General features: G+C 37.9%; 1 protein-coding gene across 18 annotated transcripts in view; it reads right to left on the bottom strand.

Annotated features, from left to right (window-relative positions):
- Positions 1-24,163, bottom strand: part of CCDC66 (coiled-coil domain containing 66) — an 80,665-nt gene that overhangs the window by 38,857 nt on the left and 17,645 nt on the right. For 16 of the 18 annotated variants that reach the window (XR_003518129.2, XM_027584662.2, XM_027584661.2 and 13 more), the window contains 4 exons: positions 3,739-3,870; positions 3,107-3,357; positions 2,797-2,881; positions 738-899 (listed from right to left, as the gene is read on the bottom strand). Coding sequence is in view for 17 of the 18 variants with exons in the window: in XM_027584662.2 (XP_027440463.2) it covers positions 738-899; positions 2,797-2,881; positions 3,107-3,357; positions 3,739-3,870 (630 nt within the window). In the remaining variant the exon portion in view is untranslated. The remainder of the gene's footprint in view (positions 1-737; positions 900-2,796; positions 2,882-3,106; positions 3,358-3,738; positions 3,871-24,163) is intronic. The other 2 variants (XM_027584663.2, XM_027584666.2) reach the window with 2 other exon arrangements.

The following is a 24,163-nucleotide window of genomic DNA, read 5'->3' as shown; positions in this document are numbered from 1 at the left end:
GATGTAGAGAAAAGGGAACCCTCGTGCACTGTTGGTGGGAAGGGAAATTGGTATAACCTTCTGTGGAAAACAATTTGGACCTTTCTCAAAAAATTAAAAGTAGAACTACCACATGATCCGGTAATTCCACTACAGAGTATTTACTCAAAGGAAACAAAAGATATATGCACCCCTATGTTTACTGCAGCATTATTTATAATATCCAAGATATGGAAGCAACCCAAGCATCCATCAGTAGATGAATGGATAAAGAAGATGTGGTATATACAGAAAGTAGAGTATTATTCAGCCATAAAAAAGAATGAGATCTCGCCATTTGCAATAACATGGATGGACCTAGAGGGTACTATGCTAAATGAAATAAGTCAGACGGGAAAGACAAATACCACAGGAAGTCACTTACATGTGGAATCTAGAAAGATAAAATGAAAAGCAAAACAAAAAACCCCAAACACACACAAAAACAGACCCACAAACTGGTAGCGGGGAAGAGGGGGTTAGTAAATGAGGGAAGAGGAGTGGGAGGTATAGGCTTTCAGTTATGAATGAACAAGTCATGTGGATGAAAGCTACAGCACAGGGAATACAGTCAATGGTACTGTAATAGTGTGTATAGTATGCTTGCGAACACAGCGTAACATATAGGACTCTTGAATCACTATGCTGTTGTATACCTGAAACTAATGTAACACGTGTGTTAACTGTATTTCAATAAAAAAATTTTAATATATACTTACTTCCTTTTGTTTTTGCTTAAGTATGTCTTCTTCATATTGTTTCTGCATCTCTTCTCGTTCCCGTGCTAAGCGACGCTCCTCTTCTTGTTCTTCCTTCTTTCTTTGCTGTTCTTCCAGCTGCTTCTTCCTGCGTTTCTCTTCTACCTGAGCAGTGATGGCTTTCTAGTCATAAATCATAAATCACAAAAAGCACTGTCAAATTTAAAAAATCCATTTGAAGCATTTGTATTTCTAAAATAAGTTTATCAGTCTCAGATAATATATAATATAGTATTACATATATAAGTAAAGTTAAAATGTCAAATTTCCAATGTATTTGTCCCATCTCTTGTCTTTCAAATTCTATATGCTTTTTCTTTAACCAGAGTAGGGCTATTAGAAGTACTCCAAAAACAACTGAAGAAAAAATCTCAGCACTTAGCATAGTGCCTGGTAAGTAGCAGATGTTCTGTAAGTCACTTACTGATTAAGACTAACAATATTAATTAAACCGAATTCGTCATGTATCAGAGGATTTTATTTATTTATTTGACAGCGAGAGAGGGAACACAAGCAGGGGGAGTGGGCGAGGGAGAAGCAGGCTTCCCATGGAGCAGGGAGCACGATGTGGGGCTCAATCCCAGGACCCTGGGACCATGACCTGAGCTGAAGGCAGATGCTTAACGACTGAGCTACCCAGGTGCCCCTGCATCCGAGGTTTTAAAGAATTATTCAGAATTTTAAGTCCCTTTAGTGTTAGACTAAAATTAGGAGAGAATTTTAATCTTAGTCTCCTTATATTATCTGATAGATTTCTCAATCAGAATTCTACTTCAATGCCCTATATACTTCCCTTAAAAGAATTAATTATTCTCCTTAAAAGCAGCAAGAGAAAGGAAAGCAGGTACATACAAAGGAAACCCCATACAGCTATCAGTGGGTTTTTCAGCAGAAACTCTGCAGGCCAGAAGAAAGTGGCATGATAGATTCCAACTGCTAAAAGGAAAAAATCTACAGCCAAGAATACTCTATCCAGTAAGTCTTTCGTTTAGAATAGAGGGAGTGATCAAGTTTCCCAGAAAAACAAAAATTAAAAGCAAAACCAGCCACGTCCCTGTCACACACAATGCCATCGGCCTGTGGGTCCCAAATTCACGGTCCAGCCGCCCTCCTGCCCGAGTCAGTGTGCACGGCCTGCCACCTGCTAAATGCCAAGTCAACACGCCTTCGCCTCAGATTGCCAAGGGCTCAAGTTGACACTGTTCCCCTCAAATTTCAGCCCCTGTACCCAAGTTTGTGCACAAAAGTGGGAATAATTATAACAGCAGAATGAAGCAACCCAAACATCTATTTCTGTGGAATACAGAAGGGATAAAAGGAGTGTGCTAGGCTGAGAACATCTCCAAAAAGCACATGAACAATACATACAGCATGATTCTGGTTAGTTAAAAAAAAAAAACACCAAAAACCTGGGAGGAATAAAACAAGATGAAACTAGAGAGGGAGACAAACCAACTTCTTAAGCATAGGAAGGAAACAGGCTTGCTGGAGGGGAGGTGGGGGGGATGGGGCGACTGGGTGGTGGGATGAAGGAGGGCACGTGATGGAATGAGCACGGGTGGTTGTATGCAACTGATGAATCACTGAACTCTAAAACTAATAATACACTATATTGTTAATTAATTGAACTTAAAATTTTAAAAAAAGGAAACCCCCCCCAAAAAAAAAAGAATTAATTATTCTCATCCTAAACAAAATTCAGGAGAACTAAAAACAAATGAAAAAAAATAACCAGTACTAACTTAAGATTTAGTGCCATTTCATATATACAACTTATATATTAAAGACCTTCTCTTCTGGAAGGCAGGTGGCTGGCTGTACTATGTGATACTGTCTGGTTCTCAGCATCAGTATAATTTTAATATTAATGCCAGCTGGAGTAGGAATTAGATTCATCACAGGACTGGACAGGGCCTGTGCTGTACATTTATACTGGAATTTTAATTTCCATTTATTTAGGTATCCACTGGCCATGACTATTACTTACGAAGGCAAAGAAGCGTATTTTACAATGCAATACCTGATGTTCTAACTGTTTTTGTCGTCGCCTGTCACGTTCTTCAATCTGAGCTGGATCCAAGAGAGCAGTCATAGAACGGAGAAAGCTGGCAAGATAAACACTTTAGCTATTCAAAACCCACAAAAGGTTAAACCTAACAACAAGATGCTAAATCATTTTTGTTTCAGATATATCCACTAGTCATTTCTACTTTAAAGAAAAATACCAAACCTGAAATCAATTAACACATATCATAAATATAATGACAGTCCTTTTCATAAAGCACATAGACTTTCTTACACATATAATAAATACTGAAAAATAAACTTACTTTGTTTTCTGACTGTTTGCCATGGCCTTATCTCTAACAGGTTTTGCTATATGCTCCTCCTCTGAAGGTTCAACCTGACTTCCAGTCATAGGTGTATAAACACCGCTGATATCAGCCAGTTCCTGAGTGTCCGGAGAGACACAGAAGTACTCTGGTTGGTTGTGTGTTGACCGAGAGGACAGTTGAGACTGAGAAGCAGGATAGTTCTTTAATGAATCAAAATGCATTGCCCATCTGTCATGTTCCTCACCCTAATCATGATAAATAAGAATTACTAAGAATTTTTCTAATTGTCCTCAGGTATAAAGTCCTAAAACGATATTCAAACACCATTTTTAAAAGTCACCACAGAGCAGAATAAGCATAAAAATTAACAGAGTTACATTATTTGATTCCATATATACTTAGATAACATAGAGAATATGAGAAATTCAAAGAATCAGGAAATTCCTAAAAAGCTAGTTTTAAGAAACTATGCAAAAGCACTTACTAAATGCATTCAATAAAAGGTTTGCAAGAGCAAATGTGTAATAATTTGAATACTGTAGTCTTGTCAAATAGTTCTAGGATACTTTTAGGTTTATGATTAAAGACTCAAATTATTTCTTCCTTTTCTATCACCCACATGTTACCTTTGAAGATGTAATTTTTTCCTCTATTTTTCTTTGCCGATCATCTTCTATTTGCCTGTTCAAATCTTCAATCCATTTCCTCTGCTGTTCTTGTTTAATGGCACTAAAAGGGTGCTCCGGTGGTACTGCTTCCTAAACAACAGTCAGCAATACTAGCTAAAGTGCAGCTCTTTTTTCCTAACCACTTTATCAATCTTGCCAAAAATTTATACAGATTTAAGCAGAAAGGTATTTATCTCTAAGGGAACAACAATCGTAAACAAACAATTCTGAGTTATACAAGAATTAAACACGATGTATTCCAATTTTCAGAATCATATTTGTAACATATACTAGTAGAGAACACAGAATAACTATATGTAAAAAAGTAATTTTCTAATGAAAAATAAATTTTCCTAAAATAATCATAAGATTTTTCAAAAGTCTGTCCTAATACAGTCTTGTTTCAACTTTGAAAGGAGTTACTGATAATTTAAAATAGATGAATACTGTTTTACATTTGGCTTCAGAATACAACAAATACTGCCTTTGGACCAAGAACCAGGAGGATAGAGAGAGCCAGAGGCTTTCTCTCTTGAATCATGACATCTCTCTAGGATATCCGTCTTTTCTATTTCTACTGCTATAAGCCCTATCACAGTCTATGATGTTTCAATAAGAAAAATATTGTGTTCAGGTTAAGTCCTTGAATTCTAAAAAAAAAAAACCAAAAAAACAAAACAAAAATTAAACAGTAGCATAAAAATTTGTTGCTTCTTACTTTATGAGAATTTGGTATGCTCTAACAAAAAGAGAAGAATAAATTCTACTCAAATTGTCCTGAAAGGCAAAAGCTAAGCAACAAACACTTTATTATATGGAATAACTGCAGGACATAATTTAAAAAATAGTTTGACAGAATGCTACAATGGCAATATACCTGATACTACTCTCTGCCTTTATTTTTAACAGAAACAATGGCAAAGCTCCTGGTTTACAAGCAATTGCTTTGATCAAAGAAGGAAATATTTATATAAAAGAAAGAAATCTTAGTATCTAACGTATTCTTACATGTTTTAAAGAGATAAAAACCATCACATTTCTTTAAGCCTAAAAGAACCACTTCAAAAGGAGCATTACCTCCAGGTAAGTAACTGAACAATTTTAGCTCTAAAAATATCTTAGGGATGAAAATGGAAAAGAAAAACAAATGGCCCTTTTGAATTCCTTACAAGACATTCTCAACATAGCACTCAATCACCTTAGAACTCTGTCATGTTTCTTACGTCTGATTTAGCCAGATCTGGTTTCAAGTCTGTTTTTTCAGTTTGTCTTTTTGTTTTTTACATTCACATTTGAGTGAAATAATATGTTATTTGTCCTTCTCTGACTTATTTTGCTTAGCATTATACTCTCTAGCTCCATGTTGTTGCAAATGGCAAGATTTCATTCTTTTTTATGGCTGAGTTATATTCCATTGTATATATACCATATCTTCCTTATCCATTCATCTATAAATGGACATTTGCACTGCTTCCATAATTTGGCTATTATAAATAATGCTGCAATGAACATAGGGGTGCACCCATCCATTTGAATTAGTGTTTTCATAATCTTTGGGTAAATAACCAGTACTGCAATTACTGGATCATATGGAAGTTCTATTTTTAATTTTCTGAGCATACTGTTTTCCACAGTGGCTGCACCAGTTTGCATTCCCACCAAGTGTTCATGACAGTTCCTTTTTTTCCACAACCTTGCCAATACTTGTAGTTTCTTATGTTTTTGGTTTTAGCCATTCTGATAGGTGTGAGGTGATATCTCATTATAGTTTTCATTTGCATTTCCCTGATGTTGAAAGTGATGCTGAGTATGTTTTCATAGGTCTGTTGGCCATCTGTAGTATGTCTTCTTTGAAGAAATGTCTGTTCATGTCTTCTGCCCATTTTTAAATTGGAATCTATTTTTTGTGTGTTAGGTTGTTTATGTATTTTGGAAACTAACCCTTATCAAGTGCATCATTTGCAAATATCTTCTCCCATTCAGTAGGCTGTCTTTTAGTTCTGTTGTCTCCTTCACTGTACAGACGCTTTTTATTTTGATGAAGTCCCAATAGTTTATTTTTGCTTTTGTTTCCCTTGCTTGAGGAGACAGATCTAGAAAAATGCTGCTGTGGTGGATGGCAGAGAAATTACTACGTGTGGTGCACTCTTTTAGGATTTTTATGGTTTCAGATCTCACATTTGGGTCCTTAATCCATTTGAGTTTATTTTTGTGTATGGTTTAAGAAAGTGGTCCAGTTTCATTCTTTTACATGTAGCTGTCCAGCTTTCCCAACGTGTTTTTTCTTTTTTAAATACTCAGCTGGAAATTCCTTCAGACAAATTTCCTGAGGCAATTCCTTGATGAACTGGGGTTAAATCTTGTCAAATGCTTTTTGTGCACCTATTTTTTATTCATAAAGTAGGCTTGATGCTCAGCATGGAGCCCAACATGGGGCGTGAACTCACGACCGTTGAGATCAAGCCCTGAGCTGAGATCAAGAGTTGGATGCTTAACAGACTGAGCCAACCAGGCGCTCCCCCCCAGATATTTTCTTTCATTATTAAAATGATATACTTGTGGCAGGCCCCTGGGTGGCTCAGTTGGTTAAGCGACTGCCTTTCCGCTCAGGTGAGGATCCTGGAGTCCCAGGATCGAGTCCCACATCGGGCTCCCTGATTGGCAGGGAGTCTGCTTCTCCCTCTGACCCTCCCCCTCTCATGCTCTCTCTCTCACTCTCTCAAATAAATAAATAATCTTTAAAAAAAAAAGATATACTTGTGGATTTTAAAATATTTCCTTAACTTCCTAGCAAAAATGTCTTAGTCATATTATTTTTTTAAAAAAAATATTTTATTTGAGAGAGTGACAGAAAGCACGAGGGGGGAGGGTCAAAGGGAGAAGCAGATTCCCCACTGAGCAGAGAGCCAGATGTGGAACTTGATCCTGGGGGCCTCCAGGATCATGACCTGAGCCAAAGGCAGACGCTTAACCGACTGAGCCACCCAGGGGTCCATATTATTACCTTTTTATGTATTATTGAATTTTAATTGGTAATATTTTCTTTAGAATTTTTGGGTGTATATTCCTGAATAAACCTTATTCTCCTGGCTTTAATATCAAGTTTACATTGGTCTTGTACAATGAATTGGGAGCTACTCCGTATTTTTACTGCCTGGGTAGGTGAATAAACTTGGAATTTATTCCATGAAAGTTTGGTAGAAATTGCCAGTAAAACTACTTGGGCATTTTACTTCCCTTGTGGGGAAAATCTTTCTTCTTTTTTTTTAAGTATTTTATTTATTTATTTGTCGGAGAGAAAGCACAAGGAGGGGGAGTGGGAGGCAGGGGGAGAAGCAGGCTCCCTGCCGAGCAAGGAGCCTGACATGGGACTCAATCCCAGGACCCTGGGATCATGACCTGAGCCGAAGGCAGACGCTTAACCAACTGAGCCATCCAGGTGTCCTGTGGGGAAATCTTTCTAACCAGATCTACATTTAACAGTAACAATACTACTCAAGCTTTTTGTTTCTTTTTAAGTTAGGTTTTTTTTTTTTAAGTAATCTCTACACCCAACATGGAGCTCGAACTTACAACCCTGAGATCAAGAGTCACATTCTCTACCTACCAACTGAGCCAGCTAGAAGCCCCTAAGTCCGTTACTTTAAGTTATGATTTTTACAGTAATTTCTCCATTTCACCTAAGTTTTCAGAATTGTTGGCATAAGATATTCACTAATGATTTACTCTCTACCTGCAATTATGCCCTTTTCTCTCGTAATTTTATCTTCTTGACCAGTCTTTTTTAGAGATGTATTTTTTTATTTCAAAACAGGCAACTTTTGTCTTTGTATGTTAATGACTGGTGGCCCTATTTTCATGATTTCTTCTAATTTATTCCACTGTTCCTTTTACTAACTTAAGATGGACACCTAGTATACTGTTTAAAAGATTTTCTCTTCTAATACACTTTCTCTTGAATTTTTGATGTGTTTCTGGTGTGTAAGCATTATCATTTTGTTCCAAGTATTTGTGATTTCCATTATAGTTTTTTTTTTTTACTCAAGTTACTCAGTGTTATTTTTAACTTCCAAATATGTATGTAGTAGTTAAAAAATTCTTTTTGTTACTAACTTCTAAGTTACTTGTAGTTAGAGATCACTTTACAATAGCTATTTAAATTTTATCTGAACCTTTATGTCCTAACACAAATCACTTTTTGTAAATATCCATGTGTGCCTGAAAAAATATTTCCCAATTGTTGAACAAAGAACCTGATATGTTAACTAAGACCAACTTGATCTTGTTGATTTCTATATTGAAATCTCTGCTTAAATAATTTTTAAGTTTTTCTGCCGTTTTAGGGTGCCTGGGTAGCACAGTCAGTTAAGCATCTGACTCTTGGTTTTGGCTTGGGTTGTGATATCAAGGTTGTGATATCGAGCCCTGAATGGGGCTCCATGCTCAGCCCAGATTCTGCCGGAGATTCTCTCACTCTGCCCCTCCCACTCATGCTCTTTCTCACTAAAATAAATAAATGAATCTTTAAAAAAAATTTTCTCTGCAGTTTTAACAATTTCTCAATTCAGATATTGAAGTCTTTATTTGAATCTAACCAATTTTTGCTTCATATATTTTATCAGGTTCACGCAGGTTAAAAATTGCTATACCTTCTTGATATGCTAAATCTTCTATCTATATTTACAACCCTCATCATCCCTAATAATGATTTGTCTTATTTTTATTAGTGTAGCAATAACAATTTTATTTTGGTTAGCATTTCTTTTTTTTTAAAATCCTATTGTTTTCAACCTTGCTGTATTCCTATGCTTTAAGTGTGTCTTGTATTCTAGAAAGTATCTAGATTTCTTTATTCTAATCAGTAATTTTCTTAATTTTGGTTTTCAAAACTCAATTTTGGAGTTTTGGTTCACTTAGATATATTATATTTATTGATGTATTTGGTCTTATTTCTATCTTAATCTTACATTTCAGTTTATCCCACTTTATTTTTAAGGCTCTCTTTAAATTTTTTACATCAAAGATATCATCTTCTAATAAGAACTTTAATATGCTCTCATACCCTCTGATCTTGCCTTCCTCTGCCAACACATCAAAGTTGATATTAACAAGACCTTTCAGTTATTAAGGATATATTTTTTCAATTAGCAAAAATCGTGCCTCAGATAAACCTCAATGGCTACAATATATTTTTTAATAAAGATAACTATCAACTGTACCAAGGTAAATAATCGACAAATCTCTTGCAGCTTAGTTTTTTAATTTTAACCTTTTTGGTTAATTTTTACCTTTTTGGTTAAGCACTTCATTCAAAACTGTTTTCAATGTCACCTTTTAATAAAAATCTTCAGAGGACTTTAATGTCTGAGGATATTTTATTATGTACACTTATTTCAAATATGGTTTGGCTAGATACAAAATTCTAAGTTTTAAGTTCTTTTCCATCAACTTTGGGTGAAAATGTGATTCCATAATTATCTTGTACCCAGTGTTGCTGCCGAAAAAAGTGAAGCTCTTCCTTGTTCTTTTTATATACTGCTTGTTCTTTCTTTCTGCAGGCTTTTAGAATTTCTTGGTCTTCCATATTCTTAAATTTCAGGTTAGTATGTGTAGTGAGGTTTTCCTTATTCTCTTTTTGGGGTGCTCTCTAGCCCTTTAAATCTGAGGTCAGGGGCGCCTGGGTGGCTCAGTTGGTTAAGTGACTGCCTTCGGCTCAGGTCATGATCCTGGAGTCCCGGGATCGAGTCCCGCATCAGGCTCCCTGCTCAGCGGGGAGCCTGCTTCTCCCCCTAACCCTCCCCCCCTCATGTACTCTCTCTCTCTCTCATTCTCACTCTCTCAAATAAATAAATCTTAAAAAAGAAAATCTGAGGTCAGTTAACAAACTGATCTCAATTACTTTTTCAAATATGTCCTCTCTTTTCCAAATTTCCCTCTTGTTTGGAGGGAATGTCAGCATTTCTATTTTCATTCTCATACTGCCTTAAAATTTTTTTCCCTATTTGTCCTTTCCTTTTTCAAGATATTTTCTAAATATGGCTTTCCAATTATTTATTCACTCCCTAGCTCTAACATTCCCACTATTTCTCATCTATTATATTTTACACTTTATTGTATGTTTCACACCTAAATTTTCGGCATGGTTGTCTCTGTTCCATGTTCTCATTTGTAACACTTTCCCTTACTTTCAGAGCTTCTCTTTTGGGAACACTCCTTAGATTGTAATTATAATTCACCAGACAAGTGAGTATGAACAGGAAGGGACAAAGTAGTCTCCACCTGATTTTCCAAGTTCCTGCAAAGAAGTAAGATTTAAGCAAGGACTGGCCCAGAATTTTATTCTAGACGACAGCTAGAACAGAGATCTGATTTATGCTAAATGTAGGGTGAGGCATTTTTTAAGACAATGACATTAGGGGATAGGGTGTAAGCATGTTAACAAGAACAGGATTCCAACAATTCATTTCCTATTTTCGTCTCCCACAGAGTTACTGGGTTAACTTCTACCACAGGCTACCTACCAATCCAACAAACCAAAAAAGTATCCTTCCCTCACTTTTCCAGTATCTTAGGAACTGACCTTAATGGGAGGTACTAGCAGTTTACAACCAAGGTTCAGTATCTTGAGATCACGGGATCTTAGTATTTTTAAGTTTGTAAAAGCTTATTTGTCAATATTTTCTGCTTGACTTTAATTTTTGGTTATGTTTTTCTTGTAACATTATAGCACATTTTGTAAATGCTCTATTGACATTGAAAATTTGATAGGTGTATTTGTAGAAAATAGAATTACTGATACTATTATTGTCCAAATACTCTGAAATACCCTAGTAAAAATGTGCCTCAATTTCTCCTATTTATTTTTGGTTCACGAATCACAAAAATATTATTCTTGGTTATTGAATCTACTTTTTATAAAAAATAATTTATTATGGAGGTACCTGGGTAACTCAGTCGGCTAAGCATCCAACCCTTGATTTCAGCTCAGGTCTTAATCCCAGGGTCCTGAGTTCAAGTCCTGTGCTGGGCTCCAGTCTGGGCATGGAGGCTACATTAAAATAAATAAGTTAACAGCTTTCTCTCCCAAAGTAATGTTTCTAAAATTACTAGCAATTTTGCTTTTTGGTTTTTTTTCTTAATTTTGATTGGCTTATATAATCTATTTTTAATAATGTATAATTTTATCTCAAGTGTCTCTCTTTTAAGCAGCAGGTCTGTGGGGTTCTCCTACCGCTGCTTTTAAATAAAAGATTTTGGACCTTTCAGAGTTGATTTTTGTTTTCTGTTGTACAGATTACATTAGTAGATATTCTATTTATAATTAAACTAGTGGTTATCCTTGCTTTCTACACTCTTTAACCTTTATCTGGGTTTCAGAATCATAATTAACTCTGTCTTTTTTTTTTTTCTTTTTTAGAATGAGAGATAGAGAGCACGAGAGGGAAGAGGGTCAGAGGGAGAAGCAGACTCCCTGCTGAGCAGGGAGCCTGATGTGGGACTCGATCCCGGGACTCCAGGATCATGACCTGAGCCAAAGGCAGTCGCTTAACCAACTGAGCCACCCAGGAGCCTTAACTCTGTCTTTATAGAGAGATCACATAACACATCAACACAAAAGCATAAAGCACAAAACAAACAAAAGCATAAAAAACAAAAGCGGCAAGTTCCCCTTTGCTTCCATTACTCTTCACCAGACTTAAAAACAATGCCAACAATCTGCTTTTATGTATTATTTGCTGATATGTCTTCGTTTTCCTTTAAACATAGAAATGGTTACATTATATGTATTGTTTTGCAATTTGCCTTATTTCACAAAGTCTTAGAGACTCTGTGTCAGCTACATATTCCCTTTTTTTAAACCACAAATTCCTTATTGTATTTTAATTCTGATTCACTTTTCTGACCCAGAAATAATCTTTAAAAACTTCTTAAAAAAAAAAATCTGGGAAAGATCCTTGGGAGGATTATTTTATAAATTCTTGTAGGTCTGAACATAACTTTATGCTCCTTTTACATGTGAACATATTGTTTAGGCATTAAATTCTTTGCCCCAGTGCTCTATTATCTACAGAGGAGAAATCTAAGGTTAACTTGATTTTTGTTCCCTGTCTTATTTTAAATGCTTGAAAAAGTCTATACTTGTTCTTGAAATTTTAACAGTTATTAGGATGTATCTTCAAATCAGCCTCTTTTATTTATTTAGCTTAATTTTTTTTCTGGTCTAGGAAGTTTTTTCTCTGATACCTGTTATTAATACTTTCTATTTGCTGTTTTCTTCTTCAAAAAAACCTATCATTCAAGGCTGTATCTTTATAAGCTATTTGTAATCTTCTATGTCAGACTTTTCATTTCTTTTTAAAATTCTATCTAGGGACGCCTGGGTGGCTCAGTCGGTTAAGTGTCTGCCTTCAGCTCAGGTCATGATCCCAAGGTCCTGGGATCGAGTGCCGAGCAGGGAGCCCGCTTCTCCCTCTGCCTGTCGCTCCCCCTGCTTGTGCTCTTTGTCTCTGACAAATAAATAAACAAAATATTTTTAAAAAATTAAAAAAATAAATAAAATTCTATCTATATTTGGGGCACCTGGGAGGCTCAGTTGGTTAAGTGTCTGACTTCGGCTCTGGTATGATCTTATGGTCCTGGAATTGAGCACCAAGTCAGGCTCTGCGCTCTGTGGGTAATGTGCTTGGCCCCCTCCCTCTTCCTCTGCCCCTCAGCCCACCTGTGCTCTCTCTCAAATAAATAAATAAAATCTTTAAAAACAAAATTCTATCTATATTCATGGAGTGCCCTCACACTGATTTCTTCTTCTTCCTGTGATTTCAATTTAATTCTTTTTTCTTTCCTTCTACTGTATTCTTAGTTTTCGACTACTCTCATCTTGGGCCTATTCTTGTATAAGGATGTCTTGAATCACTTCAAGTCCTTTGTGGAATAAGAATAAATAAAAACCAAGTCAATGTTTTCTTTAAACATTTCTATTTCACAAAAATAAGGCATATTTCTTATTTGAGATTTTCCTGAGTACTTAGCAGGAATATCCCCCTTTCTAGTGTGAATATTTTTTTCTTTTTTCAGATTTTATTTATTTATTTGACAGAAAGAGACACAGCAAGAGAGGGAACACATGCAGGGGGAGTGGGAGAGGGAGAAGCTGAGCCTAGCCCCTAGTGTGAATATTTTCATAGTCTCCATTTTCCCCATCTATCCCTCCTTGGACAAAGATCTATCTAAGTCTACTGTTATGGGTAGTTAGGATGTGCCAGTTACTCTTAGTGCTCTCCTGCACACCTGTTCAAGTGTGGTAAATTTGGCCTCTTATTCTAAAACCAGATGCGCAAGTCTGTGAAGTGCCTAGTATACTTCTTGGAGCCTAACAAGCCTTTAAACAATTCCATTTCCTTATTCTAGTTAACTATTAAACCTTTTTTGGCAAGGCAAAAGACCCATCTAATTTTGAATAAGGAAGGTCTCTTTCTAGGGAGTTCAATTTTGGAGAAGTGAGATAGAGTTCCCTTGATTCCAAGACTGCCTGTATAGAGAGGCAAAGGCTCTGGCCAGTACTGGCTCATTTTGGTCAGGCTGTAGTATTTCTTTGTTCTGAAATAAGGCCATCAGTGAATTGGGACTAGGTTACAACTTAGTCACATCCCAGTTCTGCTGTGGGAAGAGCCTCATAATCCACAAACATTATTCCCAGGATTCTAAAGTAAACTGACAACAGAAGGAATATAAAGGTTCTATGTATTCCATTTTCATTCTACTGGGTTGTAACCTATATTTTTAAAAACTCTTGTCCTGGGTGCCTGGGTGGCTCAGTTGGTTAAGCATCTGCCTTCAGCTCAGGTCATGATCCCACAGTCCTGGGTTTGAGCCTGCCATCAGGTTCCCTGCTCAGTGGAGAGCCTGCTTCTCCCTCTCCCTCTGCCGCCCCACCTGCTTGTGCTCTCTCTCTCAAATGAATAAACAAAATCTTAAGAAAAAAAAAATCTTGTCCCATTACTGATAGAAATCCATAAAAATTCATAAACTCTAAACTATGTTATAATGGGCTGTTCCTGGGACAGGAGATGGGTAGAAATGTGTTTTGTATTATCCTTTATATCTTCTTGCATGCCAGAAATATTACATAATATTTTTAGGTCAAAGTAAAAGTCAAAAGAAGAAATGATACATATATATTATCCAGTTATGATTATGCATACATACGAATGTCTTATTAACGCAGACCACTGTTTTAAGTATCTACTCATTAAGAAAACAATATAGTACCAGAAGGATCCACAACAACAAATTCATGTGCCACTCGATAATCATCACCCTCAAGATTCCACACAAAAAAATAAAATGTTAGAATGAACAAATTCGGCAAAGTTGCAGGATACAAAACAAACACAGAAAAACCAGTCGCATTTCTATATGCTAACAATGAACAATCTGGGAAAAAGAAATTAAGAAAATAATTACATGTATAATAGAACCAAAAAAGGGGCGCCTGGGTGGCTCAGCCGTTAAGCGTCTACCTTCGGCTCAGGTCATGATCCCAGGGTCCTGGGACTGAGCCTCATGTCAGGCTCCCTACCCAGCGGGAAGCCTGCTTCTCCCTCTCACACTAGTCCTGCTTGTTTGTTCCCTCTCTCGCTCGCTCTGTTAAATAAATAAAATCTTAAAAAAAAAAAAAGCGCCAAAAAGAATAAAATACCTAGTAGTAAGTAGGCAAAAGATGTGTACATTGAAACTACAAAACACTGCTAAAGGAAATTAAGAAGTCACAAATAAATGGAAAGATATTCTGTGTTCATGAATCAAAAGACTTAGTACTGTCAAGATTACCTAGAGCGGGGGGGGGGGGGGGGGTGCGCAGCAAGATGGCGGAGGAGTAGGAGACCTGGATTTCGTCTGGTCTCAGGAATTCAGCTGAATAGGGATCAAACCATTCTGAACACCTACGAACTCAACAGGAGATCGAAGATAAGAAGAGTAACAACATTCTGAACAGAAAAGCGACCACTTTCTGGAAGGTAGGACGTGCGGAGAAGTGAATCCGAGGCGATATTCAAGAGGATAGACGGTGGGGGAGGGGGCCTCCGTCGGCCGCTTCTGGCAAGTGATAGAGCCGCGGAGCACAACATCGGAACTTTAGAAGCCGGCTCCGCGGACGGACGTCGCTCCAGTGGCTAAGCAGGGGGTGGAACCCTCGCAGGACAGTGTGGTCTCAGGACCCTTGGGGTCACAGAAAGACCGGGGGTGCCTGAGTGCGGCAGAGCTCCCAGGTATCGGAGCGGGGAAGCCGGCTGCAGAGACGGAGCCGAGGCGCAGGCTCTCAGCTCGGGGTGGCCACAATGTGATCCGCGGCCCAGTCGGGCTACTGCCCCTCCAGTAGGGACCCAACAAGCAGCAGAGCCGGGGAGACTCCCCTTCCTCCCCCAGGAGGAGTGGCGCGGGAGCGCACCGCAGGGATCTGCTGGGTTTGGAGACTCCACACGGGGTGGGATGCCAGAGATAGAAACGCTCAATCACAGGCCGGGTGAGCATGGAGTGCGGCCAGAGACCAGGGAGACAGGAGTGACTGCTTTTCTCTGGGGGCGCACTGAGGAGCGGGGCCCCGAGTTCTCAGCTCCTCTGGGCGGAGATTGGGAGGCCACCATTTTCACCCTGGTCCTCCAAAGCTGTACCGAGAGCTTGCAGGGAACAAAAGCTCCTGAGAGCAAACCCAAGCAGCTTGCTTAGCCCGGACACACAAGGGCGGGGCAATTAAGCCTCCGGCAAAGACTTGTGGGAACCACGGCAACAGGCCCCTCCCCCAGAAGATCAGCACGAACAGCCAGCAAGCCAAGACCAAGTTTACCGATCAAGGAGAACGGGAGAACTCCAAAGCTAGGGGAATACTGCACATAGAATTCATGGCTTTTTTACCATAATCCATTAGTTTTTCAAATTTAATTTTTTTAACTATTTTTTTGAATTTTTCTTTTTCCCTCTTTCAAACATCTTATCAATCCCTTTTTTAAAAAAAATTTTTTATTTTTCATTTTTAGTCATATTTTTGTCCCTTCATAGTAGTTACCCTTATTTTTGGCATATATATATAAGTTGTTCTCTCTTTAAAGTTTTGAGATAAAATTTCTTCTAACAGATCAAAATGTACCCTAAATCACTAGTGTATGGCTTTGTTCTAGTCTCCTGCCTGATCACATTCTCTCCCTTTTTTTTTTTCTTTTTAAATCTTCTTTCGTTTTAAAAACAACTTCTTATCAATTCCTTCTATAAAATCTTTTAAAATGTTCATCTTTACAGTCATATGCCATCCCTTCATTGTATCAACCCTTATTTTGTACATATGTAAGTCTTTCTTCCTTTAAAATTTTAGCAGGCACTTTCTTCTAACAGACCAAAATATGCCCAAAACCTAGTGTGTGGCACTGATCTATGCACTAGCCTGATCATATTTGATCATATTCTGCTTTTTTTCTTTTGTTTTGTTCTGTTTTTGTTTGTTTTTATCTTTTTCTTTTTCCTTTTTTTTTTCTCTTCTTTCTTTCCCTTTCTTGTCCCCTGATTTCAGGTCTTTTCGGATTTGTATAGAGTATATTTGCTGGAGCCGTTGTTAACCTGTTAGCATTCTGTTCTCTCATTCATCTGTTCTCCTCTGGACAAAATGACAAGATGAAAAAAATCACCTCAGCAAAAAGAACAAGAGGTAGTACCGTCTGCCAGGGACCTACTCAATACTGACGTTAGTACGATGTCAGACCTAGAGTTCAGAATCATTACTTTAAAGATACTAGCTGGGCTTGAAAAAAGTGTGGAAGTTATTAGAGAAACCCCTTCGGGAGAAATAAAAGAACTAAAATCTAACCAAGTCGAAATCAAAAAGGCTATTAATGCGGTGCAATCAAAAATGGGGGCACTAACTGCTAGGATAAATGAGGCAGAAGAAAGAATCAGCAATATAGAAAACCAAATGATGGAAAATAAAGAGGCTGAGAAAAAGAGAGATAAACAACTACAGGATCACAAGGGCAGAATTCGAGAGATGAGTGATACGATAAGACGAAACAACATTAGAATAATTAGGATCCCAGAAGAAGAAGAAAGAGAGAGAGGGGCAGAAGGTATATTGGAGCACATAAAAGCAGAAAACTTCCCTAATGTGGGGAAGGAAACAGGCATCAAAATCCAGGAGGCACAGAGAACCCCTCTCAAAATCAATAAAAATAGGTCAACAACACGACATCTAATAATAAAACTTATGAGTCTCAGAGACAAAGAGAAAATCCTGAAAGCAGCTCGGGACAAGAGATATGTATCCTACCACGGTAGAAACATTAGATTGGCAAGAGATCTATCCACAGAGACCTGGCAGGCCAGAAAGGACTGGTATGATATCTTCAGAGCACTAAATGAGGAAAATATGCAGCCAAGAATACTATATCCAGCTAGGCTATCATTGAAAATAGAAGGAGAGATAAAAAGCTTCCAGGACAAACAAAAACTAAAGGAATTTGCAAACACAAAACCAGCCCTACAAGAAATATTGAAAGAGGTCCTCTAAGCAAAAAGAGAGCCTAAAAGCAGCATAGATCAGAAAGGAGCACAGACAATATACAGTAACAGTCACCTTACATGCAATACAATGGCACTAAATTCATACCTTTCAATAGTTACCCTGAATGTAAACGGGCTCAATGCCCCAATCAAAAGACACAGGCTATCAGATTGGATTAAAAAACAAGACCCATCCATATGCTGTCTGCAAGAGACTCGTTTTAGACCAAAAGACACCCCCAGATTGAAAGTGAGGGGGTGGAAAACCATTTACCATGCTAATGGACACCAAAAGAAAGCTGGGGTGGCAACCCTTATATCAGACAAATTAGATTTTAAAACAAAGACTGTAATAAGAGATGAAGAAGGACACCTATATTCTACTTAAAGGGTCTATCCAACAAGAAGATCTAACAATTGTAAATATCTATGCCCCTAACATGGGAGCAGCCAATTATATAAGGCAATTAATAACAAAAGCAAAGAAACACATTGACAGCAATCCAATAATAGTGGGGGACTTTAACACCCCCCTCACTGAAATGGACAGATCATCTAAGCAAAAGATCAACAAGGAAATAAAGACTTTAACTGACACCCTGGACCAAATGGACTTTATAGACATATTCAGAACATTCCATCCCAAAGCAACAGAATACACATTCTTCTCTAGTGCCCATGGAACATTCTCCAGAATAGATCACATCCTAGGTCACAAATCAGGTCTCAACCAGTACCAAAAGATTGGGATTATTCCCTGCATATTTTCAGACCACAATGCTTTGAAACTAGAACTCAATCACAAGAGGAAAGTCGGAAAGAACTCAAATACATGGAGGCTAAAGAGCATCCTACTAAAGAATGAATGGGTCAACCAGGAAATTAAAGAAGAATTAAAAAAATTCATGGAAACCAATGAAAATGAAAACACAACTGTTCAAAATCTTTGGGATACAGCAAAGGCAGTCCTGAGAGGAAAGTATACAGCAATACAAGCCTTTCTCAAGAAACAAGAAAGGTCTGAAATACACAACCTAACCCTACACCTAAAGGAGCTGGAGAAAGAACAACAAATAAAGCCTAAAACCAGCAGGAGAAGAGAAATAATAAAGATCAGAGCAGAAATCAATGAACTAGAAACCAAAAGAACAGTAGAACAGATCAACGAAACTAGGAGCTGGTTCTTTGAAAGAATTAACAGGATTGATAAACCCCTGGCCAGACTTATCAAAAAGAAAAGGGAAATGACCCAAATCAACAAAATCATGAATGAAAGAGGAGAGATCACAACCAACACCAAAGAAATACAAACAATTCTAAGAACATATTATGAGCAACTCTATGCCAGCAAATTAGATAACCTAGAAGAAATGGGTGCATTCCTAGAGATGTATCAACTACCAAAATTGAACCAGGAAGAAATAGAAAACCTGAACAGACCTATAACCACGAAGGAAATTGAAGCAGTCATCAAAAATCTCCCAACAAACAAAAGCCCAGGGCCAGATGGCTTCCCAGGGGAATTCTATCAGACATTTAAGGAAGAATTAATACCTATTCTCCTGAAACTGTTCCAAAAAATAGAAATGGAAGGAAAACTTCCAAACTCGTTTTATGAGGCCAGCATTACCTTGATCCCAAAACCAGACAAAGACCCCATCAAAAAGGAGAATTACAGACCAATATCCTTGATGAACATGGATGCAAAAATTCTCACCAAAATACTAGCCAATAGGATCCAACAGTACATTAAAAGGATTATTCACCAGGACCAAGTGGGATTTATCCCTGGGCTGCAAGGCTGGTTCAACATCTGCAAATCAATCAACGTGATACAATACATTAACGAAAGAACAAGAATCATATGATCCTCTCAATAGATGCAGAAAAAGCATGTGACAAAGTACAGCATCCTTTCTTGATCAAAACTCTTCAGAGTATAGGGATAGAGGGTACATACCTCAATATCATAAAAGCCATCTATGAAAAACCTACAGCGAATATCATTCTCAATGGGGAAAAGCTGAGAGCTTTTCCCCTAAGGTCAGGAACGCGGCAGGGATGTCCACTCTCATCACTGCTATTCAACATAGTATTAGAAGTCCTAGCCACAGCAATCAGACAACAAAAAGAAATCAAAGGCATCCAAATCGGCAAAGAGGAAGTCAAACTCTCACTCTTTGCAGATGATATGATAGTGTATGTGGAAAACCCAAAAGACTCCACCCCAAAACTGCTAGAACTCATACAGGAATTCAGTAAAGTAGCAGGATATAAAATCAATGCACAGAAATTAGTGGCATTCCTATACACCAACAACAAGACAGAAGAGAGACAAATCAAGGAGTCGATCCCATTTACAATTGCACCCAAAACCATAAGATACCTAGGAATGAATTTAACCAAAGAGGCAAAGGATCTGTACTCAGAAAACTATAAAATACTCGTGAAAGAAATTGAAGAAGACACAAAGAAATGGAAAAACGTTCCATGCTCATGGATTGGAAGAACAAACATTGTGAAGATGTCAGTGCTACCTAGAGCAATCTACACATTCAATGCAATCCTCATCAAAATACCATCCACCTTTTTCAAAGAAATGGAACAAATAATCCTAAAATTTGTATGGAACCAGAAGAGACCCCGAATAGCCAGAGGAATCTTGAAAAAGAAAAGCAAAGCTGGCAGCATCACAATTCCGGACGTCCAGCTCTATTACAAAGCTGTCATCATCAAGACAGTATGGTACTGGCACAAAAACAGACACATAGATCAATGGAACAGAATAGAGAGCCCAGAAATGGACCCTCAACTCTATGGTCAACTCATCTTTGACAAAGCAGGAAAGAATGACCAATGGAAGAAAGACAGTCTCTTCAACAAATGGTGTTGGGAAAATTGGACAGCCACATGCAGAAGAATGAAACGGGACCATTTCCTTACACCACACACAAAAATAGACTCCAAATGGTTGAAAGACCTAAACGTGAGACAGGAGTCCATCAAAATCCTAAAGGAGAACACAGGCAGCAACCTCTTCGACCTCAGCCGCAGCAACTTCTTCCTAGAAACATCGCCAAAGGCAAGGGAAGCCAGGACAAAAATGAACTATTGGGATTTCATCAAGATAAAAAGCTTTTGCACAGCAAAAGAAACAGTCCACAAAACCAAAAGACAACCGACAGAATGGAAGAAAATATTTGCAAAGGACACATCAGATAAAGGGCTAGTCTCCAAAATCTATAAAGAACTTATCAAACTCAACACCCAAAGAACAAATAATCCAATCAAGAAATGGGCAGAAGACATGAACAGACATTTTTCCAAAGACGACATCCAAATGGCCAACAGGCACATGAAAAAGTGCTCAACATCGCTTGGCATCAGGGAAATCCAAATCAAAACCTCAATGAGATACCACCTCACACCCGTCAGAATGGCTAAAATTAACAAGTCAGGAAATGACAGATGTTGGCGGGGATGTGGAGAAAGGGGAACCCTCCTACACTGTTGGTGGGAATGCAAGCTGGTGCAACCACTCTGGAAAACAGTATGGAGGTTCCTCAAACAGTTGAAAATAGAGCTACCATACGATCCAGCAATTGCACTACTGGGTATTTACCACAAAGATACAAACGTAGGGATCCGGAGGGGTACGTGCACCCAATGTTTATAGCAGCAATGTCCACAATAGCCAAACTGTGGAAAGAGCCAAGATGTCCATCGACAGATGAATGGATAAAGAAGATGTGGTATATATACACAATGGAATATTATGCAGCCATCAAAAGGAATGAGATCTTGCCATTTGCAACGACGTGGATGGAACTGGAGGGTGTTATGCTCAGTGAAATAAGTCAATCAGAGAAAGACATGTATCATATGACCTTACTGATATGAGGAATTCTTAATCTCAGGAAACAAACTGAGGGTTGCTGGAGTGGTGGGGGGTGGGAGGGATTGGGTGGCTGGGTGATAGACATTGGGGAGGGTATGTGGTATGGTTGGCACTGTGAATTGTACAAGACTGATGAATCACGGATCTGTACTTCTGAAACAAATAATGCAATATATGTTAAGAAAAAAAAAAAGAAGATAGCAGCAGGGGAAGTATGAAGGTGAGTAAGTCGGAGGGGGAGACGAACCATGAGAGAAGATGGACTCTGAAAAACAAACTGAGGGTTCTAGAGGGGAGGGGGTGGGGGGATGGATTAGCTTGGTGATGGGTATTAAAGAGGGCACATTCTGCGTGGAGCACTGGGTGTTATGCACAAACAATGAATCATGGAACACTACATCAAAAACTAATGACGTAATGTATGGTGATTAACATAACAATAAAAAGTATTAAAAAAAAAGATTACCTAGAGCGATCTACAGATTCAACGCAACCCCTATGGAAAACTTGATGTATTTTATAGAAATAAAAAAATCCACACTAAGATTCCTATGGTATCTCAAGAAACCCTGAATGGCTACAACAATCTTGAAAAAGAACGAAACTGGAGAATGCATGCTTTCAAAACCTACTACAAAGGTATGAGAATTAAAACAATGAGACAATGACATAGAGATATACAGAACAATGGACTAGAATGGAGTGCCCAGAATTAAACACTCACATAAACAGTCAAATGATTTTTGACAAGCGTGCCAAGACTATTCAATTAGGAAAGAACAATCTTTTCAAACAAATGGTGCTAAGAAAACTGGATATCAATGCAAAATGTGGAAAAGAATAAAACTGGACCCATATCTTATGTTACATACAAAAATTAACTCCAAATCGATCAAAGACCTAAACTAAGAGCTGAAACTATAAAACTCTTAGAAGAAAACATAGGAGAAAAGCTCCCTATCAGATTTGGCAATGATTTCTTAGGACACCAAAAGCACAGGCAACAAAGGAAAAAAAACAGATAAAATGGACTTCATCAAAATTAAAAACTTTTGTGCATCAAAGGGCTCAATCAAGCAAGTGAAAAGGTAACATGAAGATGGTACAAAATTTCTGCAAACAATATATCTGTTCAGGTATGCAGAATTTATAAAGAATGCCTACAACTCAACAATAAAAAAAAACCCAACTAAAAAGTGGGCAAAACTTAGATATTTCTCCAAAGATACAGAGATAGCCAATAAGCCATGAAAAAATGTTCAACATTACAAATCATTAAAGGAAATGTAAATCAACACTACAAAGAGCTACTACTTTACACCTATTAGAAGTCAGCTATTATTTAAAAAAAAAAAGTTGGCGAGAATGTGGAGAAATCAGAACCCATGTTCGCTGCTGATAGAAATGTACAAGAATGTAGCAACTATGGAAAACAGTATAGTAGTTAAACATAAAATTGCCAAATGAAAATTGGTAAAAATCTGGGGTGCCTGGGTGGCTCAGTCAGTTAAGCATCCAACTCTTGATTTAGGCTCAGGTCATGATCTCAGGGTCATGATATCAAGCCCTGCACTGGGCTCTACAATGGGTGTGGAACCTGCTTAATATTCTCTCTCCCTCTCCCCCTGCTCCTCCACTCTCCACACTGCCCCTCATACCCCACCAGCTTGGGTGAGTCTGTCTCTCTCAAAAACAAACACTCTCTTCTTTTTTATTTTTTTTAAAGATTTTATTTATTTGACAGCAAGAGACACAGCGAGAGAGGGAACACAAGCAGGGGGAGTGTGAGAGGGAGAAGCAGGCTTCCCGCTGAGCAGGGAGCTGGATGCAGAGCTCGATCCCAGGACCCTGGGATCATGACCTGAGTCAAAGGCAGCCGCTTAACCGACTGAGCCACCTAGGCGCCCCCAAACACTCTCTTCTTAAAAAGAAAAGAAAATTGGTAAAAATTTAACAAAAAAATTAAATATAAAATACCACAGGATCCAACAATTCCACTTATGAGTATATACCCAAAGTATTGAGAACAAAGCCTCAAAGAGATTATTTGTACACGAGTGTTCATAGCAGCATTATTCCACAATAGCCAAAAAGGGGTAACAACTCAAATGTCCATCAACATTTGGATGGATAAACAAAATGTAGTTGTTATAAATATAATGAAATATTATTTAGCTTTAAAAAGGAATGAGATTCTGATACATGCTACAACATGGATGAACCCTGTAGTGAACTTTGTCAGACACAAGAGGGCAAATATTACATGATTCTACTTAAAGGTATCTACAATAGTCAAAGTCATGGACAAATTAGAACGGCTGCCAGCAGTTAGGGGGAGGGAAAAATGGGGAGTGTTTAATGGATATAGTTTCAGTTTGCAAAGATGAAAAAATTCTGGAGATGGATAGTGGTGATGGCTGCCTGACAATGTGAATGTACTTAATCCCTCTACACTGCACATTTAAAAATTATTAAAATGGTAAATTCTATGTTATGCGTATTTTGCCACAATTAAAAAAACGATTAAAAAGGAATAAAAATAGAATTTTTTATGGGCCAAATGCAGAACTATGGTATGGTGGTAGCAATAAGAAACTTAAACACAAAAGTAGTTCAAAATTACATAGTAAAAAATAATGTTTGGGCTGAACCATACAGGGATGAGAATACAGGGCCATTCCACTGGGGAGGAGGGGTAAGATTAAGAATCAAGGAGAGAGAGTAAGGGAAGCTGGTGAGATGATTGACCCTAAAGAGTCTCATAGCCCCAAATGGATCTGCTTTGTAAGTTACAAATAGAGTAAACCTTCATTGAACACTTGCTATTTGTCAGTCACTGTTCTAAGCACTTTATATGCATTACCTTGTGTTTTAACAAAATTGGCCTTGGTGACTCTGCCTCCAACCAAATTTCTGCTCCTCTTAATTACATGAAAAGGT

This window comes from Zalophus californianus, chromosome 1 (assembly GCF_009762305.2).
Source record: "Zalophus californianus isolate mZalCal1 chromosome 1, mZalCal1.pri.v2, whole genome shotgun sequence".
NCBI lineage: Eukaryota > Metazoa > Chordata > Mammalia > Carnivora > Otariidae > Zalophus > Zalophus californianus.
Note: the sequence above shows the minus strand (reverse complement) of the source record. Positions and strands in the feature narration are given on the sequence as shown.